Genomic DNA, 14,654 nt, shown 5'->3' on the forward strand with positions numbered 1-14,654 from the left:
TTGAAGAGCTACCCCACCCTTCACAGGGAAGGACTACTTGAATGGACACTGGTTCAGTTGGGGGAAGAACACCCAGGGGATATACCATAGACTCTGGTTTTTTCCCAATTACAATTTTTTTTCATGTTGTTTTGATTTTGCCATACTGGTTTGGGCTTTGTTTTTCCAAGCTCTTTTAATTTGAACACCATCCTCAGAGTCCATGCTTCTTTTTGATACTTGGAATGGGAAGATATCTCCACAACAGCACCTAGGGCCCAGGAGGTTACCCTCCCCACCATTAGATGAACCCCGGCTTTTATATAGCTCCTTTGTTCCAACTAATCACCTCCTCTTTAATGGCACCAGATCGTGAGCCCGGGCACGTAAGTATTTGCAAGTACATTTCTTGGGCACGCTCCAAAATATCCATGCCCTGCCCAGACTCTGCTTACCCCTTTTGAAACAAGTAAGACACACGCATCTTGGTAGCTTTTAAAATTTGCTTGGTGCGCCAGCCCAACATGTGCACAGCTCTTCCAAATTTGGCATATGCTGGGCTTTTAAAATTCATCTTTAAGTGCATCATTGAGATTTTTAGATCAACGGGTTATTAAATAAATAAATAGTGATTTTAAGGAAAGTCGTTTAGTTTAATAACATTTGATAAAAGTTTTGAAATGGATGCAGCTGGTGACCACAGAAACTATCCAATGGCAAAATAGCTTTAAAAATGTTCAGTGTCAACCAATGACAGGGTAGCTTTAATTATTATCAATGACATCATAATGTATCCTGATCTCCCCAAGACTTCAAATGAACCGGTCTGTTTTGCTATAGGAATTTGAAAGAAAAAAGGCTTCTGAGACTTCGAGGGCGCATGAAAAGTCTGAGCTGAGAGTCTCGCGACATTATGCTTTCTTTGGCACAAATTTGACTGAAATTGGATGAAGTTCCAAAGTTACTGGGGAGAGAGACACACAGACATACTGATCTTATGAGGCCAATTTCCCTATAGAAAAACTAGGCTAACAATGACATGAAGGAATAATATATTATGGTTTCAACATTTTATTGCCACAAAAATAAATAAATAACTAACTAACTAACTAACATTCCTTTAATCATTTAGGCTACAATCAGTTTGGCCCTGAAGGGATAAAACATTGCAGTAGTCAAAGAATTTTTGTTGTGCTAATTAATGGTATGGCCACATTTCCACATTATTTGGCTCTGAGCCAATGTGACCACACATACAATTAGACTTTCTGAATGCAGGATAAGCCTGGGTATGTTAGTAACTGGACAAAAAAATAATCAGGATGTGAGTGAAAAATTATTTTCAGAGATTCAAAAAACCGAACTTGAACCAATGAGGTGTTGGCAGGTGATACTCTGTCAGTGTTCCATGTATAAACAGGGCTTCCCTCTGCCCAAAACCTATTGCCATGAAATATAATGACCATGGCACACATCAGCAGACCTCCCAAGCTCCCTGTCTGAAGGGGAAAGAGTAATTAAATACCTACAACTGTTGATTCTCAAAGATTACATTTTGACACTGACGGATCACATGACCTGTTGCACAGCAACTGGAAGAAACTCCCCAAGTCTAGAGCTCAGTAATTCAGAACTCTAAACAACACCATCAGTGAAATGTTCACTCCACCAGCTCCTCTTTGACCAATGTGAAACTAGATCTAGAGGGGCTAGAATGTGCAAATCCCAGAAGGAAGGAAAGTGGATAGTGTGAATTAATAAAATTACTAACAGGTCTAAAGTTATCCAGTTAACTTAGGCCTAGATTCATCATTCTGCTATAGCTATAGCAGAATGATGACCCATGTAAAAAAAAGGGGCGGGGGGGTGAAATTGTGCAGCCAGCCGCACCATGGCGGTGTGTTTTCACCTGCCATGATTGCAGCCAGGCTGCACAGTTTCGCACCAATAGCGCCACGGGAATAGGTGTAGTTATTTCTCGTGGCACTGCCAGCAATAATGTTGAAAACATTATTGCCCGTAGCACTGCCGGGACATAACTCTGCCCAAACCCCGCCCACACTCCTCCCCTTCCCCTAATTTGCATTGCACCGCTGCATTGCGGCCAGTATTGCGTGCATTAGGTCCTTGCTCTCCATACCCGGGAACTTTTGATTTCAGTCATCCTCAGATTGTTGTGAATTAGTGGGGGGGCGGGGGGGAAGGGGCACACAAACTTTCATGTGCCCGCTCTCTCACTCATACATATGCTCTCTCTCTCACATCAGGGTTGCTCTCACTTGTTTCTATAGCTATATTGGCCAGGCAGAGCCTCTCTCACTTTCTCTCTCTCTCTCATGATGAAGGGACTGCTCTCACTCCTTTGTTTTGTTCGGCCACCCGCAAGACAGGCCCTGCTGACAGCTCTGCCGGGACTGCTCTTGCTGCTTCATTTCTTCAGTCAGGGGAGGCCATGCTGGGGCATCTCTCTCTCTCTTTTCTGCCGGGCACTCAGGTTTGTCCTGGGGAAGGGTCACAGGACAGCACAGTGCAGGACATGGTGGAAACAGCAGTTCCGTCATTCCTGCTTGTATGCCAGCCCTGCAATTTGGTACTTTCTCTATGCTGATCTCTTGAATCATAAGATAAGCACAGATGAAGGAAGTGTAAGCCCCGAGAGTTTACCTATTTATTTATTTACTTATAATATTAGTATACCATTATTCTGTAGACAATTATAACTGTTCACAACATAAACTACTTAACAGGAAACAATTCAATGAAATATAAATACCTAAAACATCATTACAAAATATTAAACAAAATAGAAAAATTTAGTTAAAAACCATTAATTAAATCCCAAGTAAAATAAACTTAAGATTAACATCAACATTAAAATTAAATATTAAAATTTAAATTTAAAAATTAAAAAAAAAATCAAGCCTCAGGTATTCATAATGCCAGTCCCAATGTATTTCTTACTCAAAACAATATTTAGTTTAGTACCTTATTTAATTCAGTGATATATGCCTGTTTTAAAAAGCCAGGTTTTCAGATTTTTCTTTAATATTGCTAAATCCTTTTGTAATCTTAATTCAGATGGGAGCAAATTCCATAGTTTAGGTCCAGCAATGGATATAGCTCTTTATCTTACCTTACTTAAGTATGCCATCTGCACCAATAGAAATGACAAAAGATCTTTTTTTCCAGACCTAAGGTCCTGTTGCAGTGCATGGAGGTGAATAGTTACATTTAGCCATTCTATTTTTTCATTGTAAATAGACCTATGTGATAAACAACTAATCTTATAATCGATTCTAAATTTAACTGGTAACCAGTGTAATTTAATTAACGTAGGCATAATATGATTATATGTTATACTGCCGGTTAAGGTCCTAGCTGTTGCGTTTTGTAATAACTTCAGTGGTCTTAGTGTACTGGCAGGCATTGTAGTAATCTAAATTAGAGAAAATCAAAGTTTGAAGCACTGAACGAAAGTCTTCATAATTGAGCAGAGGTTTTGGTCGATTTAAAGAATACAATTTATTATAATCATCCCTAATTTTGATATTAATATGCTTCTTCATATTAAGATCCCTGTCAATAATGATCCCAAGGTCACGTGCATGACTGGTTAAGTCAATGGTCACAGAACTAGCTTTAAAAACTATAGGCATATTTGGTATTCATTTTCTATTTAATAACACAATTTCAGTTGATTGACTATTCAATATGAGTTTCATATGACTTAACTGTTGAATTGCAGAAATATATACCTCAGCCAATTTCAATGAATTTTCAATACGATCTTTGAAGGGAATTAGAAATTGTAAATCATCTGCAAAAATATAATAATTAACCCCTAGTCTAGATAATAACTTACATAAAAGTAACATATATATATATATTGAACAGGGTTGTCGACAGAGATGAACCCTGCAGTACCCCAGCGACAATGAGGAATTTATCGGACACTTATTTGCCAATCTTTTCATAAATGAATGATTTTCAAGATATGAACAAAACCATTGCAGAGCTGTTCCACTTAGACCAATATCAGAAAGCCTATGAACTAAAATCCTGTGATCAACCATATCGAAGGCAGCCAAAATGTCTAATAAAATCAATAGATAAGATCGTCCTGCATCAAAACCCCTTAAAACCGTATCTGTAAGTGCCAATAAAGGGATTCAATATTGAAAAATGTTCTAAAACCAAACTGAGTCAGAAAGAATATATTATCTTCTAGATATTCAGTCAATTGTGATTTAACTACTTTCTCAATTATTTTGGCAATAAATGGTGGGTAAGAAATTGATCTAAAATTACTTAAAACATTATCATCAGAATTCTTGTTTTTTAGAATTGGCCTCACTGAGGCACATTTTAGGATAATTGGCATCTTACCTTCGCCAAGTAAGAGGTTTACAGTCCTGCTAATTATCCATTAGATAGCAGAATTATCCATTAGATATCAGAATGATGAGCTGTGCGAAAAAAAAGAGGCAGGGGGCGAAATTGTGCAGTCAGCTGCATCACGGCGGTGCGTTTTTGCCCGCCGCGGTTGTGGCCGGGCCACACAGTTTCCCACCCATAGGGCCACGGGAAGAGGTGTAGTTAATTCCCACGGTGCTGCTGGCGATAATGTAAAAAACATTATCGTCCACAGCGCTGCCGGAACATAACTTCTCGCCTTCCCCTAATTTGCACTGTACCAACGCAATTCGGCCAGTATCATGCAATACCAGCACATGGCGGTTTGATGAATGACCCGGTATGTGATAGACCTAGAAATTGTTTGAACAACTGTTTTTAGAGCCTTTATAGGAATCACATCTAATGGATAATTAGCAGGACTCATATTTTTTATAATAGATTCAGTTTGTATAGAGGATGCAGACTCAAATGATATCCATTTACAAGTGTCGGATGCCTGTAATTTGATTATTTGTTTTGAATAGACTCAAGGCTGGCACACAAGGACGAGTGAAAGAAGAGGCTCCCACTTCTTCAGTATCCTGGGTCCAGGTTATGAACGGGCTGAGGTGTGATACGAGCAAATTAGAAGGAAAGGAAATTGATTTTTGGCCCCTGCTCAAAAACAAAATGAACAATTCAAAACAAATATATGAGATCAGTTAGGGCAGGGGATCAGTGAATCTCTTAAAGGCCCTAACAGCACACCACTATTAACCCTGGAGCTTTGGAGCTCTCTAGTACTGTGGGAAATAATTGTTGTAGATGTTGAAAAGGGTGGGGTTCAGGTTACATCCCTCTCACATTCATCTGTCTAAAGCTGTCTGTATGCATATTGTTTAATTTTACCTTACAGCCAATGGATAAATACATGGATTTAATTATATCACAAGTTTTCATCTCAATTCCAGTATGTAGTAGTTGAAAGTTCAGGCCAGGGTGCATGATAGAGTCAAAGGCTTTTGTAAAGTCAATAAAAAACATGTAAATTTTCTCCCTGAAGAGGTATTCTTTACATGTTTGTTAATCAGTGTTTTTAAGGTAAAGATATGGTCAGTAGTTCTGAGCTGTGCAAGCACAGGCCAGGCCCAAGCAGGCAACAGCAGATGAAGAGATCACGATCCAGAGGACTGGCAGAGGTCAAGGCAGGAGACGTACAAGTGAAGTTCAGGAGGGTGTAGAAGTCAGAACCGGCAGCGTACAGGCAAACAGATAAGAATTCAATCACAAGGCGCACAAAGACCTGTTGCTGAGGCACTGGCTGGGTGCAGAGCACTTCCTTATATATATCCAGGCAGTGATGACATCATCAGGCAGCGACACAGGAAGTCCTAGATCCAAGGCTCATATAAGACTCAGGAATTACGGCGTTGCTCCTCTGGAAGCAGCTTGGTGCAGGATCTGTGCCAGAGCAGTCTATGGACTGAGGCCACATTTGGTGTGCTGGAGAGGTAAGGAGAGGTAACAGTATCCCTCTTCCTAAGTCCCTCCTCAGGGCTGCCCACCCTGGGCTTGTGAGATAAGAGGCGACAGAATTTTCTGAGCAAGTGAGGAGCATGGAGATTACAGGAGGATTCCCATGATCTTTCTTCAGGCACAAAGTGCTTCCAATCTATGAGGTTTTATAATCTACCCCTGATTAATTTGGAATCAATAATGTCTTGGATCTCAATTTTCAGGAAGCACATCCATGGGGATGTGCTTCCTGAACATTTTTGTTCTTTTACCCAGAATCAAAAGTTTCAAGAGGGATACATGAAAGGAATTATGGATCTGAAGGGATGATGGTAATTTGAGCTGGAATATCACCAGATTGAATTGCTTCAGGACAGAGTAGGGTCCAACATATTTGACTGTTTGCTTGACTGACAGTACCTTTAACCCAATGTGTCTGGTACTCAGCAATATTTTGTGAGTGGGAATGAACTGTGGTGCAAGCCAAGGTCTTCGATTGGCACTACACTTATACTGATTTGGTAGTCCTTTATAGGAACTCCTGAGACTTCCTACAGATGTCCTATAGAGACATGCACAACTATTCAGCTGCTGGAGTTCATGTGGATAGCATTTTAGGATGTTGACCAAATATGATGAAGAATGGGGAAGCCTCACAGACTCATTGGTATGGTTATTATAACTGAATTCAGTCCAAGGAAGAAGTCAGGCCCAATCATTCTGTCGGGAGGAAACAAAGGCCCTTAAAAAGGTCACAAGAGTCCGATTAGTTCTCTCCATTTGTCTGTTGGTCTGTGGGTGGTACACAGAAGTATCTTTGAAGTTGTTTGGGATTCAAAGATATTTGAGATCCGGTGTGTAGTCTTGGTTGTTCTGTGATAGCTGGTGTGGTAATTGGAAATATATAATAAACTTATTTGGTCAAATATTTGTGATATAAGTCGGGGATAACATATGCATTGTTTTTATAGTGAGTAGTATGAAATGGTGTTTAATGGGAGTCTCCGGACATGCTGGTGATGTTGTTGGAGCAAGTAAGTATTCTATAATTGGGGTTTGTAATTTTTGATTTAATATATTAAATTGGAGAGATATTGATTATTTTGTATTTCTCAGATGCTCGGGTTTGAAAGATTGCTTTTTGACAAGACGTGATTATATTTTCCCCTGAGGAAACCCTAATCGGGTGAAACAAGGAACCTTGTCTGGGTCTACATTTTTTCAACAGTGAACAAGCAACTATCAATTGATGGGATGGATTAGAGAATCAAAATCATATATTTAAAATAGAGCGAGCATTTGTACTTTGTTATGGGTTGAGTGTTTTTATAGGGTATGAATGTGATTCTATTTATTGTTATTATAGGGGTGTTGGGGGTTGGCATGTCCGGGGGATAAATTATTTGAACAAGTTGAAAAATATGTTTGAAAGAATTAAAAAGTTTGAATTATCATTGATATGTTTGTGATACATGCTATAATGATGTATGATATGTAATAATTATACAATGTGTATGTGGTACATGGGGATAAGTGCAATATAATAAAATTTTGTTTAATTGTTAAATACAAAAAAATGTTTTTGAATGTATGTATTAACAAAAGTGTAGAGATATATTGTTAATGCAGTCAGGAATAGGATGTTATTTTCCTCATGTTGGGCCACCAGTAGTGTTGGGTAATCAGCTCTGAAGTCCTGTGGACCCCTGAGCAGCCTGCCAGTTTGGAATGATTGGGCCAATTTAAGAACTCGCTCATAAAGCTGTTTGGGAACTATAGTCTTTCTGGGAGGAATGGAGACGGAGGTGGTGGCAATCACTCTAGCTAGATCAATAATATGCTGAGGCTCCATGGATGCATCAGTGGAGGTTGCAGGATCTAGATAGGGCATCAACTCTGATATTTTTCTCCGCCAGGTGGTAAGTGAGGCAGAAGTCAAAGCAGGCAAAGTATAGGGACCATTTGGCTTGACAAGGATTTAGACATTTGCCAGTCTGTAAATACATGAGGTTTTTATGATCTGTAAAAATGGTGACAGGATGACCTGCCTCTTCCAATTAGTGCCGCCATTCCTCAAGGGATAATTTGATGGCAAGCAATTTACTATTCCCGATGCTGTAGTTCTTCTCTGCGGGCAAACATTTTCTGGAGAAAAAAGCACAAGGTAGTAATTTGTCATTAGGTACAGCCTGGGATAGCACTGCCCCCACCTCCACTAAGGAGAATTCTACCTCCAAACAGGCCGAGAAATGTCCAGTCAGTGTAACAAGGCTACAGACAGGAAGGTGGACTTTAGGTGATCAAAGGCATGTACTGCTTCAGGGGCCATTCTCTGGCATTGGCTTCCTTTTTGGTGAGTGGAATGAGTAGAGTGGTGATCAGGGAGTATTGGTTAATAAATTGTCAATAACATTTGGCAAAGCCAAGAAAGAACTGTAAAGCTTCGAGCCTGACTGGCTGGGGCCAGTCCAGGATCGCTGAGAGCTTGGAAGGGTCCATCCGGAGTCCTTAGGCTGATATAATATATCCCAGGAAGGGGAGTTCAGTTTATTCAAAGGCACACTTTTCAAGCTTCGCAAAAAGACCATGATATCTTAATCGGTGAAGAACATTTGTCAGATGGCTGTGGTGCATAGAGAGAGATGAGACTATGACATACAGTAGGTCTCGGAAGATGTCTTTCACAAAGGCTTGGAATACTGCCGGAGCATTACATAAACCGAAGTACTCGTAGTGTCCATTTTTTGTATTGAATGCCACCTTCCAATCTTTGATTAGAATCAGGTTTTACATCCCCCTAAGATCCACTTGAGAGCTAGGGAGGCTTCTTGGAGCTGGTTGAAAAGTTCAAATATCAAAGAAAGCAAGTACTTGTTTTTGATGGGTTATGATGTACAGCTCTTGATAATCTATACAGAGTCAAACAGAGCCATCCATCTTCCCTACAAAAAAGAAGTCAGCACCAGCAGGGCACAACGAAGGCCTAATGAAACTCTGTTTGAGGTTTTCCTGTCATGGCCTGTGTATCTGGGACAGACAAGGGGTAGTTCTTAACTATTTCCTTTTCTCCCTTTTTGCCTTATTTCTTTTTATTTACTCATGTTTACTTCACTTTTTTACTCTCCCCTGTTCCTTTTCTCTTTTAACCTCTCCTCCCTTTTCACTCCACTTCTCTTTCAACCTTTTCTCATTCTCCCTCTTCTCCCACTACCGCACTCTCTCCCCCTCCTTTTTCCACAGCAGCTAATGGCTCCCCTCATGTGCGGTATCACGCAGATTACAGCAGCTCCTTTCAGCTGTGCACTTCACTGAATGCTACCTACTACTCCTGTGTGGCACGAAACAGATTAGCAACAGCTCTTTTCAAGTGCAGCACCTCACTGGCAGTGGGCGTGAGTATATGACAGCCGTTCAGAAAAGCAAAACTAATGTTAGACATGTCCCCCTCCTCCTTCACCTCACTTCAGAGGAACCCCTGCTATCTTCTTTACGGGTGTCGGCCAAATAACAGGAGCAAATTCAGGAAAAGAAATTCAGTGTGGGGCTTGCAAGCCCTTGTGCAGACAGAGGCCCTGGGAGGCTCCTGCCCTGCCTATGTGTTTCCATAGTAACATGAAGCCCATGTGATAGGAAAGGCAGGGCCACTACAGAACCTCCGAGCACGCGAGGGCTGGCAGGCTCCACGCTGAATTTCCTATCCCAAAGCTACTGCTGTTGATGGGCCGGCGCTGGCAGGAAAGCAGCATGGCTGCAGTTCTGGATCAGCGGCATGACAGCCGTGGCAGTATTCCAGCACCTATGAAAATTTAGCACTGGAGGCAGTTGCCTCTGTTGCCTATTGAGCAAACTCTAAATATTGTTATTCACACAAAACAGTAAGCTGCACAGATAAAGGCTTTACCATGGGCTGTGCTGCAGTTTGGCCATGGTTTTGCAGTGGGGATTTTGCCTACATATTGTTTAAAAAATAAACTACAGAAAATACCTGTAGGCTTCTGTCTTGCTTGTATCAGAAACAGCTGTACTCCCACCCGTCTCTTCATCTGAGATTTCATACAGGCTCACTGGAACTGTTGCCAAACGCCTTCTATTTTCTGGCACTGAAGTTGCTGTATTTTCGGTGTTCTCAAAATGTTCTAGAAAGTATTTTGTTATAATTTCAAGTATAGTTTTTAAAGGATTCTCCTTTGCCTACAAAATATAAAGAAGACTTTAAGGTAAGTCACTTAGCCAACACAACTTAAGAGTGAAAAGCCTGCCATATGTTGAACTGCTCCTAATTTGCTCCTAGATATTCTACTGCTACTGCTGCCTATCTGCCTCCTTCCTTCCTCCATATCTCCCTTTCTGCTTGTGAGTCCATTTGTAAAAGACAGTCATGTTTTTCTAATTTCTTCCTTCTTTCTCCAGGTTTTGGCTCATCCTTTCTTACAGTGTTAGGTAGCAAGGCATGTTCAGAGGTTCTTAACCCACTCCTTAGGAAACACCTAGCCAGTTGAGTTTTAAGGAGATCCAAAATAAATATGAATAAGATAGATATGCATAATATGGAGGCAGCCCATGCAAATTCATCTCATGCACATTCATTGTGAAAATCCCGAAAACCCTGCCTATCTAGATATGTCCTGAGGAAAGAGCTGAGAACTCCTATCTATGGAGTCACCACTTCAAGCTACTCAAGGAGGCTTTGGAAGAGTGCACCTATTTTACATGCCAGGTCCTTATGGCCTGGTTTGGCCACTGTTGGAAACAGGATGCTAGGCTTGATATATCCTTGGTCTGACCCAGCACGGCATGTTCTTATGATCAATGTTAAGTGTGGCTGGTGTTCGTTTCACATAAACAAATCAAGAAAAATACAAAACTGAGACACATAGGAGACTTAGGTATATTTATTGTTTTCTTTATATTGCTCAGTTTAATTTTACAACCTGGAACCCAGTTACAGGACACAGTTTCTATCCCCACCTCACCAAAATCATTACACACATTCTGGGAGGAGACGAACTAAAAACAGGTAATTTTTCTGGCTTGAATTCAACTGTTAAGCCCTTATTTTGAAGGGGGATATTTTTTCTTAATTGCTTTTGTTCTTTTTCTATTTGAAAAAGGGTTATTGTGCATTGCTTTTTTACTTGTTGGGTATTATTACAAATGCCTTCAGTAAAATGTTTTTAACAATTAAGATTGTTGAAAAGATCATTTGAAGGTAGTGCTCCAGCACTCTGGAATGATCTCTCCCTTGAACTAAGAGAAGAAATCGATCTAAAATAGTTTACAAGAAAGTTGAAAACCTGGTTTATGTCTCAATCCTTTACCATCTGATGTGGCAATTATTGAGCAGAATTGTAGATTAAGATCTGTGGGCACTGGTCTCTTAATCTTATTTCTTAGTTAATTTTAGATTATTAAAAATATTTTATTTTCAAGTTCAATGTTTATTTTTTTATCTTGAATGTTTTAATTTGTATTGTTCAATAAAATATTATAATAAAATTATATATAATAAAATTATAATAAAATATCATTATATAAAAGAATTAAACAAATAAATAAAAAATACTATGTTGTACATTGCTTTGAGTGATTTTTAATCAGTGAAGCAATATAAATATTATTAAATATATATATTTAGTGCTTAGGTTTAGAAAAAAAGAATAGAAGGGAAAAGGCTTGCTTCCCTCCTATACCAACTACCACCCACCCCTACTTTCCATTCTAATTTTACAGACTAACCCACTTATTAGGGGGTTGAACTACACAAAATAACTTGACATTGGTTGGCAAAGAAATTCAAGGAAATAATTTAGATAGTCATTTGTGCAATCAGAATACTTAGGTAAAGGTCAGAGTAAGCTTAATTAGTAATACCATAGTAAACACTTCAGGTAATTTACTTTCAGTTGGTTTGATTGTTATTAGCCCAGGCAACAGGTTTCTTTATAAAATATGCACTTAATACATACAAAGAAGAATTCTATAAACTCAAAAGGGGTTTTGGAAAATTGTGTATAACTGTATCTGTTAGTGACGTTAGACAAATAACCAAAATTATAAAAAATAGTAGGTATATTAGAGATCACAGGTAAACAGATTAACATCATAGATTAGGATAAATTACTAGTGTACTGCTTTGTACCAGGAAAGGAAGGGATCACAAATAATTTCGGTAATTTTGTGTCTTCTGCAAATATTTATTTATTTATTTATTTATTTAAAATTTTTATATACCGGCATTCATGTTGCAAACACATCATGCCGGTTTACATATAACAGGGGTGTACAGTGAACAGTGTACAGTGTACAGTGTACAGTGAAATAGAACAAATTAAATAAATTTCATATGAGCTTGACTAGTAGCAACAAATTTGATCTTTATGGCAATAATTTCTAGTTACTCTGGTTTACTTTTATACCCTCAGCAATAAGATTGTTTATCATATTTGATAAATCGCCTTTCTTTACAAACAATCAAAGTAATGTACAACAACTAAAATGGTTCATATCATTAAATAAGGCATAAAATTACAATTACAAACCAATAAACAAAAACATAAATGATGATTCCTAAACTAATTATTAAAAAGAAAATAAAATACAAACTTTAAAATTAGAAACCTATGAAAACTATATAATGCAGAAATCACTAACCAAGTAAATATAATATATTAAATGTCAGGAATCAAAGATTCTGTATAGAGCCAGGTCTTCAGACCTTTTCTGTTTCTGATTATTTTCTCTCCTGCAACAAGAGTGGCAAAGAATCCCAAAGACAAGGCCTTAATAAGAAAAAACACATTGCCCTTGTGTGTTCCAAACAAATACTCTTGGGGGATGGAAGCCTTAACAATTTTAACTAGGAGGAATGCAATGACCTATTAGGCTGATGAGAAACCAAAAAATTTGCTAAATAAGAGGGAATTCATCAGCTTCAAAAATTACCGGTAACTAATTTTAAATTATATGCAACTTGAAAGGAGCAACCAATGAAGCGCGTGCAATAAAGGGAGAGACATGATCATATTTCCTTTTCCCAAAGATGAGCTTAGCTGCAGTGTTTTGCAATCTGTGCAGAACCGCTTGCAGAGAAAATCAGACAAAATTCAGTCATTAAGGGCATTCACATAGGGGAGAATCAATTTAAAATCTCTTTAGATGCAGATGATATATTGTTCACCCTAACAGATCCCGAACAATCCTTAAGTAGTGTAGTAACTGAGCTGGAAGAATATGGGAAAGTTTCAGGTTTTAAAATCAATACTAATAAATCAGAACTGCTACCCATATGCTTATCGGAGAGGTTGACCCAGAAACTTAAAGGGCAGTTTTCCTTTCAATGGGCACGAGAGGTGGTGAAGTACCTGGGAGGTCATGGTAGGATCGGACTATTCAGAGTTATTTCGTCTAAATTATCTACCGTTTTTTAAAAAGTTGGGTAAGGACTTAGAGGCATAGGAACGATTGTATGTCATGGTTCAGCAAGATCATGGCGGTGAAAATGTCCCTCTTACCAAAATTGGGTTATTTTTTTGCAAACCTTACCATGTAGGGTGCCATCTGGTTATTTAAAATACTTCAACGGAAAATCTTTTCATTTATCTGGAAAAGAAGACCGCCGAGAGTATCAATCACTGTACTACATCAATCTAAACTCAATGGAGGCCTGGGAGTCCCTAATATTACTAAATATTATGTAGCCTCTCATTTAAAAGCGGTAGTGGAAATTCATAATAGAGTTAGACCTAAACAATGGGTCGCCATAGAGGAGGGCATGTTTAAAAGATAAAAATTTAAGGGATATTTTTAGGGGGCCAGAAAAAATACCATATGATACCCTTCAGGTTTTGCCGTGTACTGCCTGTAACCTTGATGATTTGGAGGTCATGGCGTTCTTTTCTTCTGGGCAACAGGCAGTATACATTTTCTACGGCAATAAGGCTTTGCAAAAATTTTCCTTCTGGGAGAGATTGTAAAGTGTTTCAGCTATGGGCTGAAAAAGGGTTAACCACAATAGCAAGGTCAGACTATAGAGCCCTTTGGGGTGTTAATTGAAATTTTTCTTTTATCTGAAAAAAGACTATTTTGCTTATATGTAAATACGGCATTTTCTATCCACCAAAAAGGTACAGGAGGATATATCTAAAGGAAAATTGATGTTAGAAGGCTATTGCGAAAGGGCTCATATGATGAAAGGAGTGATATCAAAATTATATGCGCTATCAAATAGATCTAACAGACAAAAAGCTGGCTTTATGCATACCTGGGAACGAGATTTGGCAAAGACCTTCTCAGAGGGAGACTGGGATTTATGTTTTATGCAGACCCACCGTAGTTTTGTATCTTCATAAGTATTGGAAAATAGTTATAAGTTTTAATATAGATGGTATGTAACTACGGTTAGCTGAATTAGATGTTTCCCTCTACCAGCAGCTATTGTTGGAGGAAATGTGGTATGGTGGGAGATTTTATGCATAAATGCATATATGCATATGCATATATATGCATATATGGTGGACATTCTGGTCTCAAATGGAAGACTGGATGCAAAAATTATTTAAAAATACCTGTAACGCTTACTCCTATGATTTCCCTTGTGAACTTCCCAGCCAATATGGCTTCCACCCAGCAGAGATTTTTTTATACAGGCAGCTGTTCATGCTGTTAGGGGAGCAATTGCGAAGGATTGGAAGAATGTGAAGGCGCCTACTTTCAAGAGTGTAATCCTTTGACTGAATTGGATTTATTACATGGAGAAGTTGACAGCA

The 14,654-nt window shown here is 38.8% G+C and overlaps 1 protein-coding gene across 4 annotated transcripts in view; it reads right to left on the reverse strand.

Annotated features, from left to right (window-relative positions):
- The window catches only part of MINDY4 (MINDY lysine 48 deubiquitinase 4), a 459,492-nt gene that overhangs the window by 400,926 nt on the left and 43,912 nt on the right, over nucleotides 1–14,654 (reverse strand). For all 4 annotated transcript variants that reach the window (XM_029588354.1, XM_029588353.1, XM_029588352.1 and 1 more), the window contains one exon: nucleotides 9,875–10,080. In XM_029588354.1, the coding sequence (XP_029444214.1) occupies nucleotides 9,875–10,080 (206 nt within the window). The remainder of the gene's footprint in view (nucleotides 1–9,874; nucleotides 10,081–14,654) is intronic.

Source organism: Rhinatrema bivittatum, chromosome 2 (genome assembly GCF_901001135.1).
Source record: "Rhinatrema bivittatum chromosome 2, aRhiBiv1.1, whole genome shotgun sequence".
In the NCBI taxonomy this organism is placed as follows: domain Eukaryota; kingdom Metazoa; phylum Chordata; class Amphibia; order Gymnophiona; family Rhinatrematidae; genus Rhinatrema; species Rhinatrema bivittatum.